The sequence below is a fragment of the Octodon degus genome, unplaced genomic scaffold (assembly GCF_000260255.1).
Source record: "Octodon degus isolate 3935 unplaced genomic scaffold, OctDeg1.0 scaffold00159, whole genome shotgun sequence".
NCBI lineage: Eukaryota > Metazoa > Chordata > Mammalia > Rodentia > Octodontidae > Octodon > Octodon degus.
Window position 1 is genome coordinate 5,710,419 of NW_004524735.1, and position 19,084 is coordinate 5,729,502.

Genomic DNA, 19,084 nt, shown 5'->3' on the forward strand with positions numbered 1-19,084 from the left:
GGGGAAAGGGCAGGGTGGCCATCCCGAAGTGATGGGAGATCCGGGGCAGGTCTGGCCTTTCCAATGTGCTGTCTTCATTTACCATTTCTACGAAGCTGGCTGGTGACGTGCAAGACTCAGGAACTGACACCATCTCTATCTCCCAGGCTCAGAGGGTACACACTGCTATCAGTTGCTTTTAATAACCTTAAAGAGACCCCGGCCATATCTGGTTGGAAATAGCCATGTCTGCCGGTGAAGTCAGCGACCATAGTAGTCAGCTACTGTCTTCTCCTGCACCACTGGGATCCCCGATTTCCTGCCTTTCCTATGCATGGCTTCCCTTCGCTGAGTCCAAATCAGCCCTTTCCCTGTTTCTTTCTTTTCTTTTTTCCTTTTTTTTTCAGAACCGAGGATTGAACGCAGGCCTCACACTTGCCAGGCAAGCATGTACTCTACTGAGCCATCTCCCCAGCCCACCTTTCCCTGTTTCTTTTTTTATTTTATTTTATTTTTTTCCCCTGTTTCTTTTGCGGAACTCTGTTGCTTCTTGTGGAGCTATCATACTGAGCTTTCTTTTTAAATAAAACTTTCTGGAAATATCTCAGTTTGGGGATCTTTGTTTTCAGGTTAAAAGGAAAGAATTGTGGTTGCTTGTCTCATTTAAATTGTGTAAAGAATATACTTCCAATTCCAGTGACAAGAACAGGATTACCCAAGTTATAGCCATTCGCACGTTCACTAGCTGCGATAGTCCTCTGTATTTTATATCCACTTGTCTCACACCACACGACTTTTACCTTAAGCAGTATTTGGGAAACTATGACTTTGATGCGGTAGTTGTTTCAAAAACAGTATTATAGGGGACGGGGAGATGGCTCAGTGGAATAAGCGCTTCCCTGGCAAGCACAAGGGCCTGAGTTCAATCCCCGGTTCTGAAAAAAACAAAACAAAACAAAACAAACAAAAAAAAACCAAAAAACAAAAACAACAACAACAAAAAAAAAACAACAAAACAAAACCCAAACAGTATTATAGGCCGGCCAGATAGCTCAGCAGACTAAAGCGCCTGCTTAGGCAGATGCAGGGACTGGGGTTCCATCCCCCGTCCTGCCGTGCCAATCCCACCTCTGGTGCGCGTTGAGACAGCGATTGAGACTGGGTGTGGTGGTGTGCGCCTATAATCCCAGCACTTGGGAGGCTAAAAACAGGAGGATCATGCGAGTCTGAGCTGTGTGGTGAGACCCTGTACTAAAAACAAAGAAATGCAACCAACCAAACAAAAATATTATACATTAAAATATAAATGTTAATAAGCTCTATTTCTGTATCTACTATATGAAATTATTTTCTGTGTTACTATGAGTAGCTCCCACTTTGTGAAACATTTATCTAGGGTGTAGTTTTTGTAAGAGATTTCCATAGATAATTTTATAGAAACACACTACTGTTTCTACTTAGCCAAAGAGGAAGGCTTACAATGGTCTAATCTCAATAACTTTTCTTAAAATTTTTTTTTAAATTTATTTATGTGTGTGTGCGTGTGTGTGTGTGTGTGTGTGTGTGTGGTCAGCTCAGCCCACCAGGGGGCGGGGCTGGCTGGCATGTGGTGCTGGGGGATTGAACCACAGTCCCTGTGCTTTGCTTAGCTTAGCTTGTTCTAAGTAGGTGCTTTAGACCACTGAGCCATCTCACCAGCCCTCAATAACTTTTGGAGATTAAAGACTTCAGCATATTTTAGAACAAGGTAAAACAGTTCACTGTGTAAAGGTTGAACAGAGAAAAAAAAACAGGAAGAAAAATATAATTATTAAATACAACATATTTTTTTTAAGCCACTTGAGTTCTAATTACGGTTGGCTAGCCATTCCATCTCAAATGATCACACCTGAGCGTGTGTGTGTGTGTGTGTGTGTGTGTGAGAGAGAGAGAGAGAGTGAAAGAGAGAGAGAGAGAGAGAGAGAGAGAGAGAGAATGAATGAATGAATGAATGAATGAATGAATGAATGAATGAATGCCATTTTCCATTTGGTTCAAATACACCAATGTTACCCATCTTCCCCACCCGCCTCCAAATTCTCCACCTAGTTCAGCTGTGATGCACAGAATTCCAATGAAGCATCGCACTACCCAGGTCAGATTCAAAGAGGAAACATACCTTGGAAGGCCCTGCTTCTGTAAACAGACTTACTAAGCAAAGCATCCTGCTTACAGGAGGTACAAATTGACAAAACAATGCAGCAAATCAGAACTCTCCAGTAGGGGCGTCGGAGCAACTGATTCCCCTGCCGAGAAGATTTTCTATAAAGGTTTTTGCTACGGAGAGTTTAAGACTTAGGAAGAGCAGTCCTCAAACAGTTTGTGTTCTGATGCCATTTTCAAGCCAATACCTTGAAGACAAATCCAGTCTTCTCTGCCCTAGCCCAAGTTTTCTAGCCTTCCGCTCTCGAAAGAGCAGATTCCTTGTCAGCGAATTCCTTTTCTGGGTGTGATAGTGAGGTCTGAGTGTCCGTAGCAGGCTCCTGTGTCTCAGAGCCAAGAGCTACAGAAGTCCCCCGGCTCTTCGGCTCTTCGCAAAAGGCAGGTCATGCTAGGGGAGTGCTAGAAGTTGACCTTAGGCTACTTACTACTCGGCTTTCTGATCCGAGAGGGAACACCCTCCTCATAGCACGTGACCATTTCAAACCACTCACAGCGCATGTCTAAATTCCATGTTCTATCTCAGCAACTCACAAGTGGAAATCAGTCAAGTATGCCAAGGAGCATTGGAAATCCGTATGGGATGCAGAAATAGAGCACTCTGGAAGGGATCTTGGAAACCACACGGTTCAAGTCTCTCCTTATTCAGTAGAGGATTCTCCAGGTCATAGGATCAGTGGGTCAGAGTAAGCACTATAAATTTGGAGACAAACAGTCTCCTTTCTTGAATGCAGTGTGTCCAAAGCTCCTTTCTTCTCTGCCTGTGGTAACCCGGCAGCCCATTCATCCCCTTGCACAGGTGTTGCAGAGACCTGCATCCTTAAACCCAGCCTCTGAAGATCAGGCAACAGGAGACAAGGTAAAGGCTGCTCAGCAGCCAAGGCCAGAGCTCCTCCAAGTGCACGGCCTGCTGTGTCTCGGGAGTTGCAGTGCCTCGAAAGCTGACTAATGAGAGAGGAAGTGAGGCGGACCCTTGGGGCCCGCTGCACCACTGAACAGGTGGTGGCAACGGCCAAAACAACAAGAGAAACTCCCCAACCTGGACCGCCCGAGCCCTTGCTGTCTGAGCCTGCCCTGCCCACAGCCATGGGCTGGAGAACTGCAGCAGCCCTCTCCTGAACCCAGCTCTAAGGCTGATCCCTAGGGAAAAGATAACCCGATGTGGTACTGACTCTCCCCACAGCATGACCCGCATTTCTAGGCTCTCCCTTCAGCCAAGCACAGGAGAGGGGAGCGAGCTCACCTGTCAGCGTCGCCAAGGCCCAGGGAGGTGTTTCGCTGCAGGGTCTCACGCACCACGGCCATCCCGTCCGGGAGCCGGTTCAGGCGACGCGTGTAGAGGCCGAGTCCCCCGTCGGTCATGTACCTGTGAGAGGAGGAGTTGGTGAGAAGGTGCGTGGGCAGGAGCAGCTGCACACAGCCCTGTCCCTCGCATCCGGCAGCGCTGGACTGGCATCTTGGGCATCTAGAGGGAAGGAACCAAAGGTTCCCCAGGCTCTGCCTCTAATCTTAATCCCAGGAAAAAACCAGCGCTGCCCCAGGACCACCAGATTGCTGCAGGACTATAAACCAGAACAACTCAGCCTAAGTAACCCCAGCTCTAGAGAATCTATGCAGCAGAAGAAAGCTAGTGAATAAAATTCACCGTCAGATGTTTCCATGACATATTTTTTAATGTCAACAGTTGTATAAGCAGGTGTTTTACCTAAGTAATAACAAATGGAACCAACCAAGTCATTCACAAAGCAGAACTTCTTACACAAGAGTGCATCCGAGGAAGAAAGGAGAACTTGAGAGGAAAGAGAAAGGAAAGATCAAGGCTGGAGAAGACTCATTTACCATTCAATGCTGGGATTATGGGTGTGAGTGTCACACCCTCCCTATAATATAAGGGAGGGAAGGAGAGGCTTGTTCACTCTTTTATTTATTTGTTTGCCTGCTCAGCCCACCCTGAGGGCAGATTGGCTCAGCATGTGGTGCTGGGGCTTGAACCTTGGTCTCCTGCACCTGCCTAAGCTTGCCTAACAGGCGCCTTAGACTGCTGAGCTATCTCACCAGCCCCCACTTGTTCACTCTTGTTCCTCCCTTTTTGCTCTTGTTGCTTTGCTGTTTTACACCACCATGAACTGCTGCCCTCTGCCATGTGCCGCTCTGCCTTTGAACCAGCTGATTATGGACTGAAACCTCCACAAACCATGAGTTTATAACCCTTTCCTCCCTTCATTTTTTAAAAAATTTTATTTATGTGTGTGTGTGTGTGTGTGTGTGTGTGTGGCCAGCTCAGCCCACCAGGGGGCAGAGCTGGCTGGCATGTGGTGCTGGGGAATTGAACCACGGTCCCTGTGCTTTGCTAAGCTTGTTCTAAGTAGGTGCTTTAGACCACTGAGCCATCTCACCAGCCCCCTCCCTTCATTTTGGGTATCAGATATTTTGGCCCAGCAAGGAGAGAACAGTAACCAAGACACTAAGGATCTGTTCCTGGAGAAGCACAATGCTGAGAGGTTGGGGTTGCGGGTGCCAGCAGGGATGGTGGGGAGAAAGCCTCACAGGGCCACAGAGTGGGCAGGCAGCTCCAGGGAACTCTCCCCAGGGCTGCTTCCAGGAGCTGGAGTCTCAGCTGAATGTCCCTGTGTCCCTCTCTCCTGCCTTTCTGGCATTAGTGCTCCTGGATGATGCAATGCCCACATAAAGAAAACTTAGCTGTGCCGACAAAACAGTAGGGCAGGCTAAGTTTTTCACTCACGGGCACCACGTTAAAACAAAAAATCACTCTATCCTAAAACTACTGAATTATACACTTTATCATTAGTATTGATATTATCACCATCACTATCATTATTAATGGCAGAATTGAGCGGCGACCCCAAGGCCTTCACATGCAGCTAGAGCCCCAAGCTGTTTAAAATTTATTATTTTGAGACGGGTCTCACCTGCTAAGTCACCCAGGCTGGGCTCAACCTGACACCCTTCTGTCTCAGCCTCCCAGAGTGCGGGGATTACAACAGGCATGTATCACCCCGCTAAGCTTAATTTACACATTTTAAAATGGTGAGTTTTATAGTATGCAAATTATATCGTAATAAAAAGTAACAAAAATGCTGATTATCACTCCAGTTAAGTAATTATCTGTATAACTGCATTTTAAAGCCCCTCTCTCAGCTCCTGGAAAGCAGGGGTGTCCTCCAAGCCTACATCCCACATGCACAGCTCGTTCTAAGTACTTATTTGTTTAAGTGGGGCAAATGTACACGCCCATGAGCGAGACCCAAACCTCAGCCCCTACAGGGCAAGGTTGGCAAAAGCCTTCTGCAAGGACAGTGATTACAGTGTTTTCTCCCCTCTTAACTGTTGCCAAGCTTGACAAGCGAGACACACAGCAACTCCAGAGCTTGACGGTGCACACCTATAATCCCAGCACCTAAGAGGCTGAGGCAGGAGGATTGCCCTGAGTTTGAGGCCTGTCTGGATACAGAATGAACTCAAGGCTGGTGAACCACAGAGAGTGGCCCTGTCTCCCTTGAGACACACAGCGAGGCAAGCCCGACACTGCATCGACCACGCACTTATCTTCCCTTCTGTCCATCAAGCCATCCTCCTGTCAACAGATGTAGTGGCTCATGGGTGTGGCCACAGCTGCCGCATCCCACGGCCAGAACAGAGGAAACCAGCACAAAACAGAAACTCCCCACCACAGCGCAGCACCTCTGCCAGAGGTTGGGCTCTTGATATCAAACGTCCTTTCAAGAAGAATACAAGTGCTTCAGGGCAAGGTCTGCAGAGCCAGGTGGATAAACACAATTTTTTCAACTGGGGAGATCTTGTCAAAGGACAAACAAACTAATTCATTTCCCCACTGGATTTTTATTGCTGGGGAAACAGCACATACGGTGGGGCAATTACACACACCTGGGCACTGGAACGTCTTCGAAGACCGCCCCAGCTCCCTGCTAAGGCCGGGGGAGAGTCTGGGGCTCCCTGCTAAGGCCGGGGGAGAGTCTGGGGTTTCGGAGCTGGGGTGCGAGGCATGCCCTTGGCCCAGCAACACGCAGGGGCAACGCGAGGTCCCTGAAAAGTGACCACCAGTGGAGGCGGGAGGCCCGAGGTGGACCCTGATCTGCTGCCGGGAATTCTGAGTGTAGCAGATAGGAGGGATGCGGAGGAGAGGCCAGGGTCTCCGGCCTTCTGAATGCACACCAGGAGCCGAGGGCAAGGGCTCCATGCCTCCACTCTGACAATGACCCAACCCCAGCTGGAAGAAAATTTCTTCAATGGTGTGGAGAGGGAGAAAGGAAAAGCGAAGCAGGGGGGCCAGGAAAGTAAGGAATTCACCTTCCACCCAGATATTTATAAAAATGCGTACACTAACACGCACATTTTAATTTTTTATTGCTTTGGAATGAAGGTCTTCAGTAGTTCAGGTGCCGGGCTGGCTGCAAACGTGTGGCAATCCTCCTACCCAGCCTCCTGAGCCGTGGGATCCTAGCTGTTACTACCATTCAGGCAACCATGTTTTTAACAATATCCTTTATGATCAATCCTGTGCATCGCTTCCAGCCAGATAGCCCAAAACTGGAGACACTGGTCAGTAGATCCTGACTCAGTTTCAAGCATCCTATTTGAAATATTTAATTATGTCTAAATTAGTATCCACCAATGACAACAGTTGCAAAGTTCAGTTTCTATTTTTAAGTAACTCTTCAACTCTTGGTGGAAAGTAGGTTTGGTTGGACCTAAATGTGGACTGGGTTTGGCCACTGAACCACTGGCAGAGACTGTCCGGCAAAGCTAATCCCTGAAGAAAGGGAAGTTTCAGAAGCAGCAGTTGGGCTCTGGCCCTGGAGACTCACATGGGGCAGACAAGAAAGCACTTGCCCTGAAGTCCCAGCAACAGAGCGCCAGCACCACACTTTCTTTCTCCTTAGGGAGATAAACAATTAGTGCTGGTGCCTAAGGAGGCCCCAGCAGCATCCTAAGGTTTGCTGAGCTGGTTCCTGCTGAGCTGCCAAGCCCGGAACACGTGTTACCCCCGAGTTCTACTGGGATGGGTGATGGAGACCCTGCTTCCTTCTCCTGTGACCCCTGGCACAGATAGAACAGGAGCCTTTGCTCTGCTAAAGGGACCAGGGGTGGCCCTGGGGCATGAAAGTGAGAAAGGTGACATGGTAGAGGAGGTGTAGGTCGAAATCTGCATGCTGCCCCTTGCTGACTGGAGGCCCACACGACATACACTGTGTTTACGAGAGCCAGCCATCTCGACCGCCTGCTGGTACCGTGCAGAGAGCTCACAACTTCCAGGCTCTGAAAGCCTATTCCTGGGCTGGGATGCAGCTCTGTGTCAGTAGCTGCCTAGTATGCACTAGGCCTAGAGTTTGGTCCCCAGCACAGGAAGTGAGTGGATTATCCTGTCCTCGCTCAGGGGAGCAAAAAGAAGCTCAGTGCAGGAAGGGGGCTCAGATCCCACCCTGGTCATGTCTGAGTGCAATTTCTGCAAGGTTCAGTTTCCTCATCTGTAAGTAGGAGGTTAAATGAGACCATGTGTGTGAACAGAGCCCGGCATCTAGCCCATGGGGAGCGCTTCATAACCATCAGCTGTTGGTTGACACCACCACCACTGCAAAGGACAGTGACACAGGACCCCCTTCCCAATGCTACAAATACTGGGCACTAGTTCTGTGCCAGGCTGGGGTCGAGGGATGAAAGACTTGTCCCTGCCCCACCAGAGCTCAAAATCTATGAGGGACTAAGCCACGTAAGTAACTGCTGCTCCATGCACGGTGTGTAGGAGATGAATATATGACGGGCTCTGAGGACGCACGCGGCAGGTGTCACAGATAAGGGCTGTGTAAGCCAGTCCAGAAGTGGCACTGGAGTTCGCCAGTCAAAGCAGCGCATGATATCTAGAAGACGGGGAATACAGACAAGATCTGGGCTGCACGGGCCGGACACCATCAGGATGCCAGGTGGGCTGATGCCTTGCTTACAATATGCCAGGAGATTCGAAGGGTGCTAGGCCTCAACAACAGGCTCCAGCCTCTGTGGCAAATAGCACAGTGGCTCTTCCATGCACCCACCACTCTGTGCTCACTCCTGGAGAACTTGTTCTCCGTGATACTTCTTTCTAAGGATTTTCCAGAACACACCGCTTGGATTCTGGCTGAGTCATCGCAGACCTCTGGGGAACGACTAGACCTGTAGGGTAACTCACCACCCTCTAGCCAAGACAGACTTATGAAGCCAACAGGCCTGTTATGAAGAACTTTTGACCAAAAGACACAGAACTGACACTAGCTATGAAACAGCTTTGGAATCCAATAGGACCTGTCAGAACAAACACATCTGAGCTTTAGCCCAAGGTTTGGTAAATAGAGATCTGCTTTGTAAATGCAATGATGTAATAGTGTGGAGCCTGGTGAAACTCAGTGTGTGAGTCACCATGGAGGGCGGAGAGGTGAGTCTTACTCCTAAAGTTCACAGTTCCTTACACACCTGCACGCACACGCACACACACACACACACACACATACACATGCCCCAACTGCCACTGATCTCCAAAGAAATCAGCTCTGCCCAGAACTCGGAGAGGCGAACAGGAAAGAAACACACACGCAATTGCTCTCCCTGGGTGCTTTTCTCATAGAGTGTGACACTGAAAAGACCAGCCTCAAAACCTCTGCAGTGCAAGAAATGAAAGCATTAAGAACAAAATAGCCAATCAATCCTAGCTGACTAGTTTGCTTCAAAGACGTGTCAGCCTGTCTGTACTTGGGGGGACACACTTTTGGTTTAAACATGGGCACGACAGAGAAAAATGGAACAGAACCAGCCCCTGTAATGCTTCCTGCCAACATCAACATGCACAAACGAGGCGCATATTAGCACATACTCTGCTGCACGGGCTTGAAAAGCCTGACGCGGCTGATGAAAAGCCCGTGTGGCCGCCGCTCAGCAGCATCCAACCCCCCGGCGACATGTGTTTGCACAGAGCCCCTCTGCTTGGGTACAGCACGGCGGGACATTGATTCACTCTGAGTTTATTAGGATGTAAATTGAGTTTCTAGACAAACCTGTAAAAGGATCCTTTTCGTCTAGGGCCCCTTAGAAGTCAGATGAATAAACCTCACTCCAGGTCACGGAAGGACACACCAGCAGCGCGTCTAGCGAGGCTGCTACAGCCCTTTGAAGCATGCCGCCCTTCACCAAAGAGCAGCAGCTGCTGCTCCGACGTGGGGAAGAAGAACATGCATGCGACGGGCCAGTGTGATGCGGGAAGATGGGTCCAATTTTTCAGAGATAATTATAAAGCTACAGCACTAAAACATAGACGGAGTCTTAAAATTTTGCTTTAGAAAGCACTCTACCCTGAAAGGGCTTTCAGACATGGCTGTCGAGGCCAATGCAGTAGATTCCATCTAGTGGACCTTCTGGCCCTGCACGGCAAAATGAGAAATGCAGCCCGTCTCCTAGCGGCAGCACAGCCTTGTGTATTCTGAAGTGAAGTAAAGGCTCACTGTGACCAGAAAATAGGATGGGTTTTTTTGATCAGGGGCCACCCTAAACTCACACAGGACACAGCAAAACTGGTAGCAGCCTCAGGAAACAAAGATCAAGGCTGGTGAGCTTCCCCTGTGGTTACAGAGCCAACTAGGAGTGACCCAGACTGGCTGACATGCAGGGCAGTGCAGGTGAGAATCGCCTCGCCTTCCGTGGCTATACTTTAGTGTGCTTTGGGACGCTTCTTTCTGTGGCCTTCCTGCATGCCCTTGGTGGACCCCTTCCAACAACTGTGGGGGCAGGGGCAAAGGGGAGCGAGAACTTCGAGCCCCCCTGCTTCCTCCTACCTGTCAGCACTGTTTTCCACAGACCCCTAGGACCAAGGCTCTTCGGGGTGTCACCATGCTTCCATCTTTCATTTTGCTCTTCCTAGGAGCGGAAGAGTTCAGTCTGGGTCTCTTGTGCAATCTTCCGCTCTTCATTCCATGCTGAAGCAGCCACCTGGGCTCAGAGCATAGGATGTGAGCACAGCCAGTAGCTGTCACCGCCCAGTGACCATCAGCTGTACTAGTTAGAGCTCCAGTTCAAAGGACGCTTGACTCTGCCCTGGCTTTTCTGCCTGTCCTTCCATCTCAGAGCTGAGTGGGTGGGTCCAGCTCAACCTGCTGATTGCGGGCAGATGGAAGTCAAGGCTGCTGCAGAAGGAGTGGCTCAGAGGTCGGCGGCGGACTCCAGCTGGCCCGAATCCCCAAAGCGGAGCTCTCTGGGGACCATCCATGAGGTTGCTAAGCTAACCAGCCCAGGCTCAGCTCTGGCAGGCCTTGGGGACAGAGGCAGCAGTGGCAAAAGGCGGGGCTTGAATTAGGAGTTAAGGAGAAGTTGGAGGGTCTCAGGAGTCCCCTGAAGCCTCACTGGGGAAACTGCTGTCACAGACTTCAGCCATTTCTATCTCCTAAACCCAGGTGTGGAAGCACAGTTTGGGGGACAGCAGAAGGCGCACAGAGGGCTCTGCAGCAAAAGAATACATGCCTCACCCTCCACCCTCCACTTGGTGCTCTAAGGATGAGCCATGGATTAGCAGCTTCTGCCTCCCCCGCAGCCTTTGAGAAATAGTCATCCTAGCAGGGTGTGAAGTGCCTGCCTATAATCCCAGCATTCTGGGAGGCTGAGGCAGGAGGGCTGCTAGTGCAAGTTCAGCCTGGGCAATCTAGCAAGGTGCTGCCTTCAAAAAGCTATATTGTTGGGGCTGGTGAGATGGCTCAGTGCTAAAGCACCTACTTAGAACAAGCTTAGCAAAGCACAGGGACCGCGGTTCAATCCCCCAGCACCACATGCCAGCCAGCCCGCCCCCTGGTGGGCTGAGCTGGCCACACACACATACACACACACATAAATAAATAAAATTTAAAAAAAAAAAAGCTATATTTTTAAAAGGGTTGGGGATATAAGTCTGTACAAGGACCCTGGGTTCAGTCTTTAGTATAGAAAGAAAGAAGAGGGGGAGAGACAGAGAGTGGAAGGGAGGAAGGGAGAGAGGGATGGAAAGAGGGGAAAGGAGGGAGGGGAAGGGAGGAACAAAGGGAGGGATGGAGCGAGAGCGAGAGCAGGAGCGAGAGTGAGAGTGAGCGAGAGAGAAAGAGGGGAGGGGGTAGAGGTAGCCAGAGTACCCACTCTGCTGTCACTCTCTGGGTTTCTCAGGGGACATGGAATGCATATTAAAAAAGTCAAAGGCCTGGTCAGGGGGCGTGCCCTCTGCAGGGCAGCCCAGACGACCCCCAGGAGTGAGCGCTCAGGTGCTTCAGTTTCTATTTACCATGACACACGCCCGTCCCGACTGCTGTGCTTTGCCTCCGGTTCCTAGTGCACACAGTCTTCCAATACTGCAGCACAGAAGCCTCCTAAGATAAAGATAACCCCGAGCAGGTGAGAGGCCCCGTCTAAAGCAGAAGTCCCTGCATTACTTGTGATTAGGGACCCCTCTGAAGAGCTAGTGGAAATTAGGCGCCCTCACTTTGCGTGCACAGAAGTTGCCTCTCCTGAGTGGGGCCCCCAGGTCTCCAGGCCCCTGGTGAGCATCACCTGCGCCAGGGCTGGGCCGTGTGCGACCCCGGCTGCGTGGGTGCCTTCCACGTCCTCTGCGGAGGCTTCCGCACGTGCGGACTTCTGTCTGCTAGACCCGGCCTCAGCAGGGGCGCGCAGCATTGCTATAATTCACGTGTCACCCCGAATGGTAGCACCCGGACTCAATCTCATCACTGGTGGGCTTTGTGGGTGGGTGTGGAGGGGCGGTGTGGCTGGAGAATTCCTGCGTAGCAGGACCACACTGCTACCAAGGGCCGTGAATCTTCTGCAAAATGCAATGCGACTTTCCACAAGTCTAACTGAAGTCCACCTAACACTCCTTTCCAGGGCATTGTAGGGTTAGGCATTGCGGCTCAACTAGATCGCACCAGACATTTCTCACAGTAGCCTGACGCTGTCTGTCAACACTTGAAAAATGAAACACGTTCTAAACTCAGGAGACAGCTCCTGAGACAAAGCCCCTGTAAACTCTCTCTTGGCACAAACAGAAGGTGCAGGAAGGCGGCCTGGTATCCAAGAAGCCTCAAAACTTGGAGCGCACCCGAATCATCCGGGAATCCAAGGAGAAGCTATGCTACGGGCCCCGGCTTACAGATGTTCAGGGCATCTTTTGAGAGCTGCAGGCCAACCCTGACACCCACCCCACCCCCCAAAAAAAAACCTAAAGTAGAAGGCTGAGTGGAATTCAGAGTTTGCCTGGCACCTACACCAGGCCCTGGGTTCTTTCCCCAGCACCCCAGAAATAAATCTAAAATAAATAGGCTTTATTTTTTAGAGCATTTTGAGGCTTAGAAGAAAACTACAAAAAGGGCAGTTCCCTTCTCCCACCAAAGTTGTATCTATTAATATTTTCCATTAATGTGGTGTCTTGTTACAATCAATAAACCAATACTGTTATTATTAACAACAGCCCATCGTTTACATTGTAACATCATTCACTTGCTTTATAGTGTAGCTTTTTTTTTTTTTTTTTAAGAGACAGTCTCAGCAGATAGTACAAGCTGGCCTTGACCTAACTATGCAGCCCAGCTTGACCTGGCACTCTCTGGATTCTCTGCCTCAGCCTCCCAAGAACTGCAATCACAAGTGTGTGCCACCAGGCCCGGTCTCTATCATACAGCTCTGTGCATTGTGGCCGGTGCCAGGTATCATGGATCTACCAGTACAGTAATGCAGGCTGTAACTCCACCCCTGAAATACTCTGCGCTCCAATGCATCGTCCCGCCCCTCTACCCACATGTAAGTCATTTTTTTTTTTAATATTTATTTATTTATTTATTTTGTGTGTGTGTGGCCAGCTCAGCCCACCAGGGGGCGGGGTTGGCTGGCATGTGGTGCTGGGGGATTGAACCGTGGTCCTTGTGTTTTGCTTAGCTTAGCTTGTTCTAAGTAGGTGCTTTAGACCACTGAGCCATCTCACCAGCCCCGTAAGTCATTTTGTTGCAGGACAAAATTGTCAAAAGTGCTGCCTCATAGATTGAGACCAGCTAGATGTGCCTGGGTTTCCCTAATAATTAGATGCTACAACGTGACTCTAGTAATGGGGCAGGGATTTTTTGGGGGGAGGAGTACTGGGAATTGAACCCAGGACCCTGTACTTGCCAGGTGGACACTTGTGCCACTGAGCTACACCCCCAGCTCAGTAGGGTAGTTGAAGGCAACAACCCCCACGAAGAGTCCCTAGCGAGAAGGCTCCCCAGCCCTCCTAGGGCTTTATGACCAAGTTCACATTTCACAGGATGCCAGCTCTGAGGATTGCTTGTTCCTTGTGTGAGATGCCTGGAGCCCTTCAGCATGGACCCCGATGGACACCCAGTACCTCTTTATGTGCTTCACACAGTCATACCCAGCATGACCATCATCTCCACAAACAAGGGAAGAACGAGCTCACACCCTGGCTCAGGTTCATAAGCTCCCACCTTGTCTAAACTTAGAAAGGCACCATTGATTGATCACAGATGCCCTAAGAAGGTGAATAACTTGAAGTTAGTTGGGCGATGTCGCTTCTATAGACCCAGGCAGAAAGCAGAGAGGTGCTGGAATCCCGACCTAACATCAGCAAATAATCAGAGGCCCCAAGGGCTGCCGGCAGGGCATATAGGAGCTACATGCAGGTCTCCACCTCACAGGTGGCCTGCACTCTAAGGAGGCAGCATCTGTCCAATGAAGAATGATGTAGCTCCAATTGTGAGGCAGGCACCACTCTATCTGTGCGCTGGGGACGCAAGAATCGATCTGATCCTTGACCCCGGGGGACACAGGGTCTGGCTGCACAAGCAAACAAGCCCATGTTTGTAAGGGGATCAGCAGCAGCCAGGTGGGGAGAGGCCCAAGGGCAGCTTGGGAGAATGAGGGCTTGACAGCATCCTGGCGGCTATCAAGGCCGGCGGCTCTGGGCTGGGACCAGGACCAGCTCCTGCAGACAAACAAGTGCAAGAACGCATGGCCAGGGGCTGGAGAGATGGCTCAGTGGTCTAAAGCACCTACTTAGAACAAGCTTAGCTAAGCACAGGGACCGTGGTTCAATCCCCCAGCACCACATGCCAGCCAGCCCCGCCCCCGGTGGGCTGAGCTGGCCACACACACACACACACACACACACACGCACACACTAAATAAATGTTAAGGCCAGCCTGGAGAAGACACTTGGGGTGGTTACCCAGCGACATCGCCAAGGCTGCTGTTATCCTGGCACTTGTTCTAAGTGGGATTCCTGGGATGTAACAGCAACAGAAAGCAACAGGGGCCAGGGAGATAGCTCAGTAGAATAAGCTCTTCCGTGTGGCAAGAGCAAGGGTCTGAGTTCAATCCCTGGTTTTGAAAAAAAAAAAAAAAAAAAGCAAGCAAGCAAGCAGCAGCTCTGGTCTTCCGTGTAGAAGGGGAGGCCAAACCTGGGGAATGCAGGGTACCCAGAGTGCCTGCTGCGATCAAGCAGGAGCAGCAGGCACAGCAGCCCACAGGACGCTAAGCCGGGCACTTTGTGCCGGTGCCCAGCATTGCCTTAGCAACAGGGCCAGCGGCCACAGCTCTGCTGCTTCTCTGTGCGAGTGGGCCCTCGCGGGCCAGGGGTCTGAGAGCATCTTCAGCGCCATCAGCTCACCATTTTAAGGAACTGGTACTGGAACCTGGGGTCTCTGCACTGAACTACAGCCAAGCAGTTTTGTTTTTCATTTTCAGGTGAGGCTAGGAATAAGGATGATTCTGAAAAGCCACAGGAATTCTGAGCCATCCTCCCAAGTGCCTCCTCAGAGTTGTGCCCTGAACTCTCATTCTCTGCAAAATCAAGACATGATATTGTTCAGAGGAGGCCTCAGCTTAAAAACAAAATATCTGCTAAACACTGAGCTAAAATATATGTAGATAAGCAGCATTTTTTCCCTGGACAGTCCCAACTTTGAACTCAGGAAGATACAGCATCTCCACGCCAGAAGTGCACACAGTACCCCTATGAGGGTAGATGCAGGCAACCGACGCGGGCCGCGCAGCCTGTGGCTGACAGGCCCTGGAGGAGGTGCTCCAAGCACTAAGCCAGGATGGGCAGTGCTCAGGGCTCCGGCGGGCTCCATGCTGCTCCCAACATGTTCTGCAGGCCAAAAGCCACAGCACTTTATCTCGGGCAGGTAGGCCACAGGACACATTCCTCTGTGTGTGTGTGTGCAGTACAGGGATTGAACCCAGGGCCTTCACAGGGAGATGTATTCCAGCCCTTTTTGGAGAGAAGGTCTTCTGAGGTGCTAAGTTGTCCAGGCTGGGCTCAAACCTGTCATCCTCCTGCCTCAGCCTCCCAGAATGCTGAGGTCCTAGGCATGTGCCACAGTACCTTGCTTGCTGTGCTAGCCACTTTTTAAAAAATAATGCATTTAGTACACGGTGCACAGGGTCTCACTACACAGATCAGTCTCATAGTGATCCTCCTGTTTTCAGCCTCCCAAGTGCTGGGATTACAGGCGAGTGCCACCATGCCCAGTCTCAATCCCTGTCTCTGCATGCCCCAGGGGCAGGGCCTGCACTGCACGCTGCAGATTGAACCCCGGTTCCTGCGCCTGCCTAAGCAGGAGTTTTAACCCACTGAGCTATCTGGCCGGCCTGTGGTGGCCATTCTTAAACACAAAATAAAATCCTAGAGCATAAAGGCCTGCAAAGCAATGGCCATAGGAAAAGAAAAAACATTCAGCGGAGCCTCATCACCCAAGCACATTACAATACATGGGCATCCACAGTGAGTTCCGGAGAGGCTCTCTCTCGAACACTCCTCAGAGGGACTCCTACTCAAAAAAATACTGGGGCTGAGGGATTGCACACACCAAAGCCCACAGGATGGGTCTCAGGGATGAGACACCGTGCTGAGCTTCACGCGGTGTCCCACTCCTGGTGCTGACTCAAGGGAGCGTGCACAGTGACACACAGGAGGTCTGCCACCTCCCCGCTACCCACAGAGGACCCCTGACATGAAAGGTGACAGCTCTCACAGAGGTGGCGGAGCACTGAGCAGAACACCCCTGATGGCAGTTGCGTGCCTCTAGATAATCTGGGGGCCGTGCCAAGGCTTCTGGTCTAATGGTCTTTTAGGTAGAGAAAGGACACTCAGAGAACTTCACTGATTGGCCAAGGAAATCCAACTCATGCCAGCTCACTGGCACACCTTCCACTCACCTTATCGGTGTGCTCAGTAAATACCTATAACTTAACCTCCTTTCTTGCTGTCTTTTATGGCAAATTGAAGCACGATGTCATTTCTTGTATCTATTACAACTGTATGTCTGCCTCCTTGTGCTCCACCCGCTCTCCTGACAAGTTCAGAAGAGGGCAGACATGCCAGGGTGGTGGGGTACATCTGTTTTCCCAGTAGGAGGGAGGCTGAGGTAGGAGAACGGCTGCGAGTCTGAGGCCAGCCTGGTCTACACACCGAGACCCCATTTTAGAAAAAGATAGAATCGTTATTATCATGATGATGACAATTTTAGGATGAATACCATCGCTTGGACATGGCCATTCCCTCGAATAATGCTAGAGCTGTTAGGACAGGCACCCAGTAAGTGTCTCTTCATGGACCAGATGAAGGACTGAACAATGGCAAAGGATTCAGTTGCCTCTAGGTATAGCATACATGCCACACGTCGGAGAATACAAAGAAACATGGTGTTCCTTGCATTTGCTTTGCTCTGTGTGTGTGTGTGTGTGTGTGTCCAGCTCAGCCCACCAGGGGGCGGGGCTGGCTGGCATGTGGTGCTGGGGGATTGAACCGAGGTCCCTGTGCTTTGCTAAGCTTGTTCTAAGTAGGTGCTTTAGACCACTGAGCCATCTCACCAGCCCCGCCAAATGCTATTGACAGCAAGCCTTATGGAGGCTCAGAGAGAAGTATCACCAGGTTCCATTCACAGGACAGCAGGGCCCATGCCTGTCCTCCGTGCTGGGGACAGTGTGAGGGATGTGCTCTCTGGCATCCCAAACCCAAGCTGAGGGTACTGTCGTTGTCCACAATGGGGGATAGAGTGACACCAGCAGAGCAGAGCTCAATTTGAGAGTAAAGACCGGGCTTCTCCCTTTGCATTTGCACAGTCGGGGCCGGGATGGATGCTGCAAGGTGATCCCAGAGGTGGGTGCAGCACAAGCTGTGGGGTAAGATGTGTCTCCCTGCAGTGGTGCAGCAGCTGGGGCTCTGGAGGTGGCGTGGACCGAGACACCCAGAAGCCAGGTGGCTGGGCAGTGAGAGCAGTCAGGGCAGCATGGACCGTGAGTGACAGGGGCCCCTGGCAGCCAGGAAGGCACTCAGGGCAAGGTCAGACTTCAAGGGCAGTGAGACCCAGGCTGGAGCTGTCCAGCCGTGGAGTTGGGCTGGTCACCTATGGGACACTCAAGTTACGTCTTAGTAATGCACCGTAGCCACAACAGCTGTCTGAAGCTGCGCACGCCAGAGAGCAGCGCCTGATGGCCGTCACTTCTTTTTCTGATTCCTTGGGGCTAACCCCAGGGTCCCCGAGCTACATTTCCAGTCCTTTTTAGTTTTTAGACTTTGAGAAGGATCTTGTTAAGTTGCTCAGTTGCCCAGGTGGGGCTCAAACCGGTGATCTTTCTGACTCAGCTTTGCCAGACTGCTGAGATTATAGATGGGTGCCGCTGTGCCTGGCTTTCTTCTTTCTTTTTTAGACTTTTCCACTTGTTCAAACCCTGCATGCTGACAAGCATGGTAGACTGCTCAGTGGAAGGAACAACCCGAACATGGCAGGGGCAAAGCTGAAGGCCACAGATGCCATTGCTGGGGACCAAATCAGCATGGCACCGTTTTTACGCTTCACAAAGAGTCACTTTTGCCCTGTGAGCACAGAAGCACCTCCCAGTGTCCTGGCTGGGGAGAAGATGGGAGTGTCCCATGTTCTCAACATTCTCCAGCCCCCTTTTCCATCTGCTCGACCTGGGCCAGAAGTAGGCACGAGTGGCTTTTATGTTGATGGGAACAGGGTATCAGGGCTGGGGAGACAGTTCAGTGGTGCAGCGCCTGCCTGGCAGGCACAAGGTTGTGAATTTGATTCCTGGTACCAAAAAATAAAATAATATAAGAACAGGATGAGTCGGACAACCTTCAGAAGAACTGGCACTGGCGTGTTTCCCCTGCCCAACCCCAGTGTGCACGAAGGCAGCACACATGCCCTTGTTCTTAGGCAGGCCCACGCTCTGGCCTCTCCTGCGCAGGGCTGCTGTGCATTCTTCACGTGCCCAGGGGCCCGAGCAGGAGGCCACAGTGGACAGCCCTGCCCACAACCTAACAGTCTGCTGTCCAGCCCGCTGTCTTACTTGGATGAACGGTCACCTTAGCGTCCAGGCTTTGTGTTTTTTCTTTTGGTGCCAATCGGGCACTGCACACTCAGCTTTCATGCTCAACTGCATCACTCCCCACCCCAGATGCCACTTTTCTGAGACACAGTCTTGCTAAGTCACCTAGGCTGGGCTCAAACTTGCAATCCTCCTGCCTCAGCCTCCCAGCATGCTGGAACCCTCCTGCCTCAGCCTCCCAGCGTGCTGGAACTGCAGGTGTGTGCTACCATGCCCAACTCAGGGAATGAAACATTTAAGTGTAGCTTCCACCTGTGCTTTAAGGTTGATTCTCCGAACCCTAGTCCCACATGGTCCCGCGTGCTGTGCCGGCCCTGCCCCTGGGTGCGCTGAGCCAGCTACCGGGTCCTGGCGTGGTGGCGCAAGCCTGTAATCCCAGCGCAGGGGAGGCTGAGAACAGGAGGATCACTAGGAGTCCGAGCTGCATAATGGGACCCTGCACCAAAAACATAAATGGAAAGAACAAAGAAAAGGTTGGTTCTCCGGAGTACGCTACACATTC

The 19,084-nt window shown here is 51.1% G+C and overlaps 1 protein-coding gene across 11 annotated transcripts in view; it reads right to left on the bottom strand.

Moving 5' to 3' along the window:
* Window positions 1-19,084, bottom strand: part of Nav2 (neuron navigator 2) — a 394,179-nt gene that overhangs the window by 123,814 nt on the left and 251,281 nt on the right. For all 11 annotated transcript variants that reach the window (XM_023702826.1, XM_004642702.2, XM_023702824.1 and 8 more), the window contains one exon: window positions 3,422-3,544. In XM_023702826.1, coding sequence (XP_023558594.1) covers window positions 3,422-3,544 — 123 coding nt within the window. The remainder of the gene's footprint in view (window positions 1-3,421; window positions 3,545-19,084) is intronic.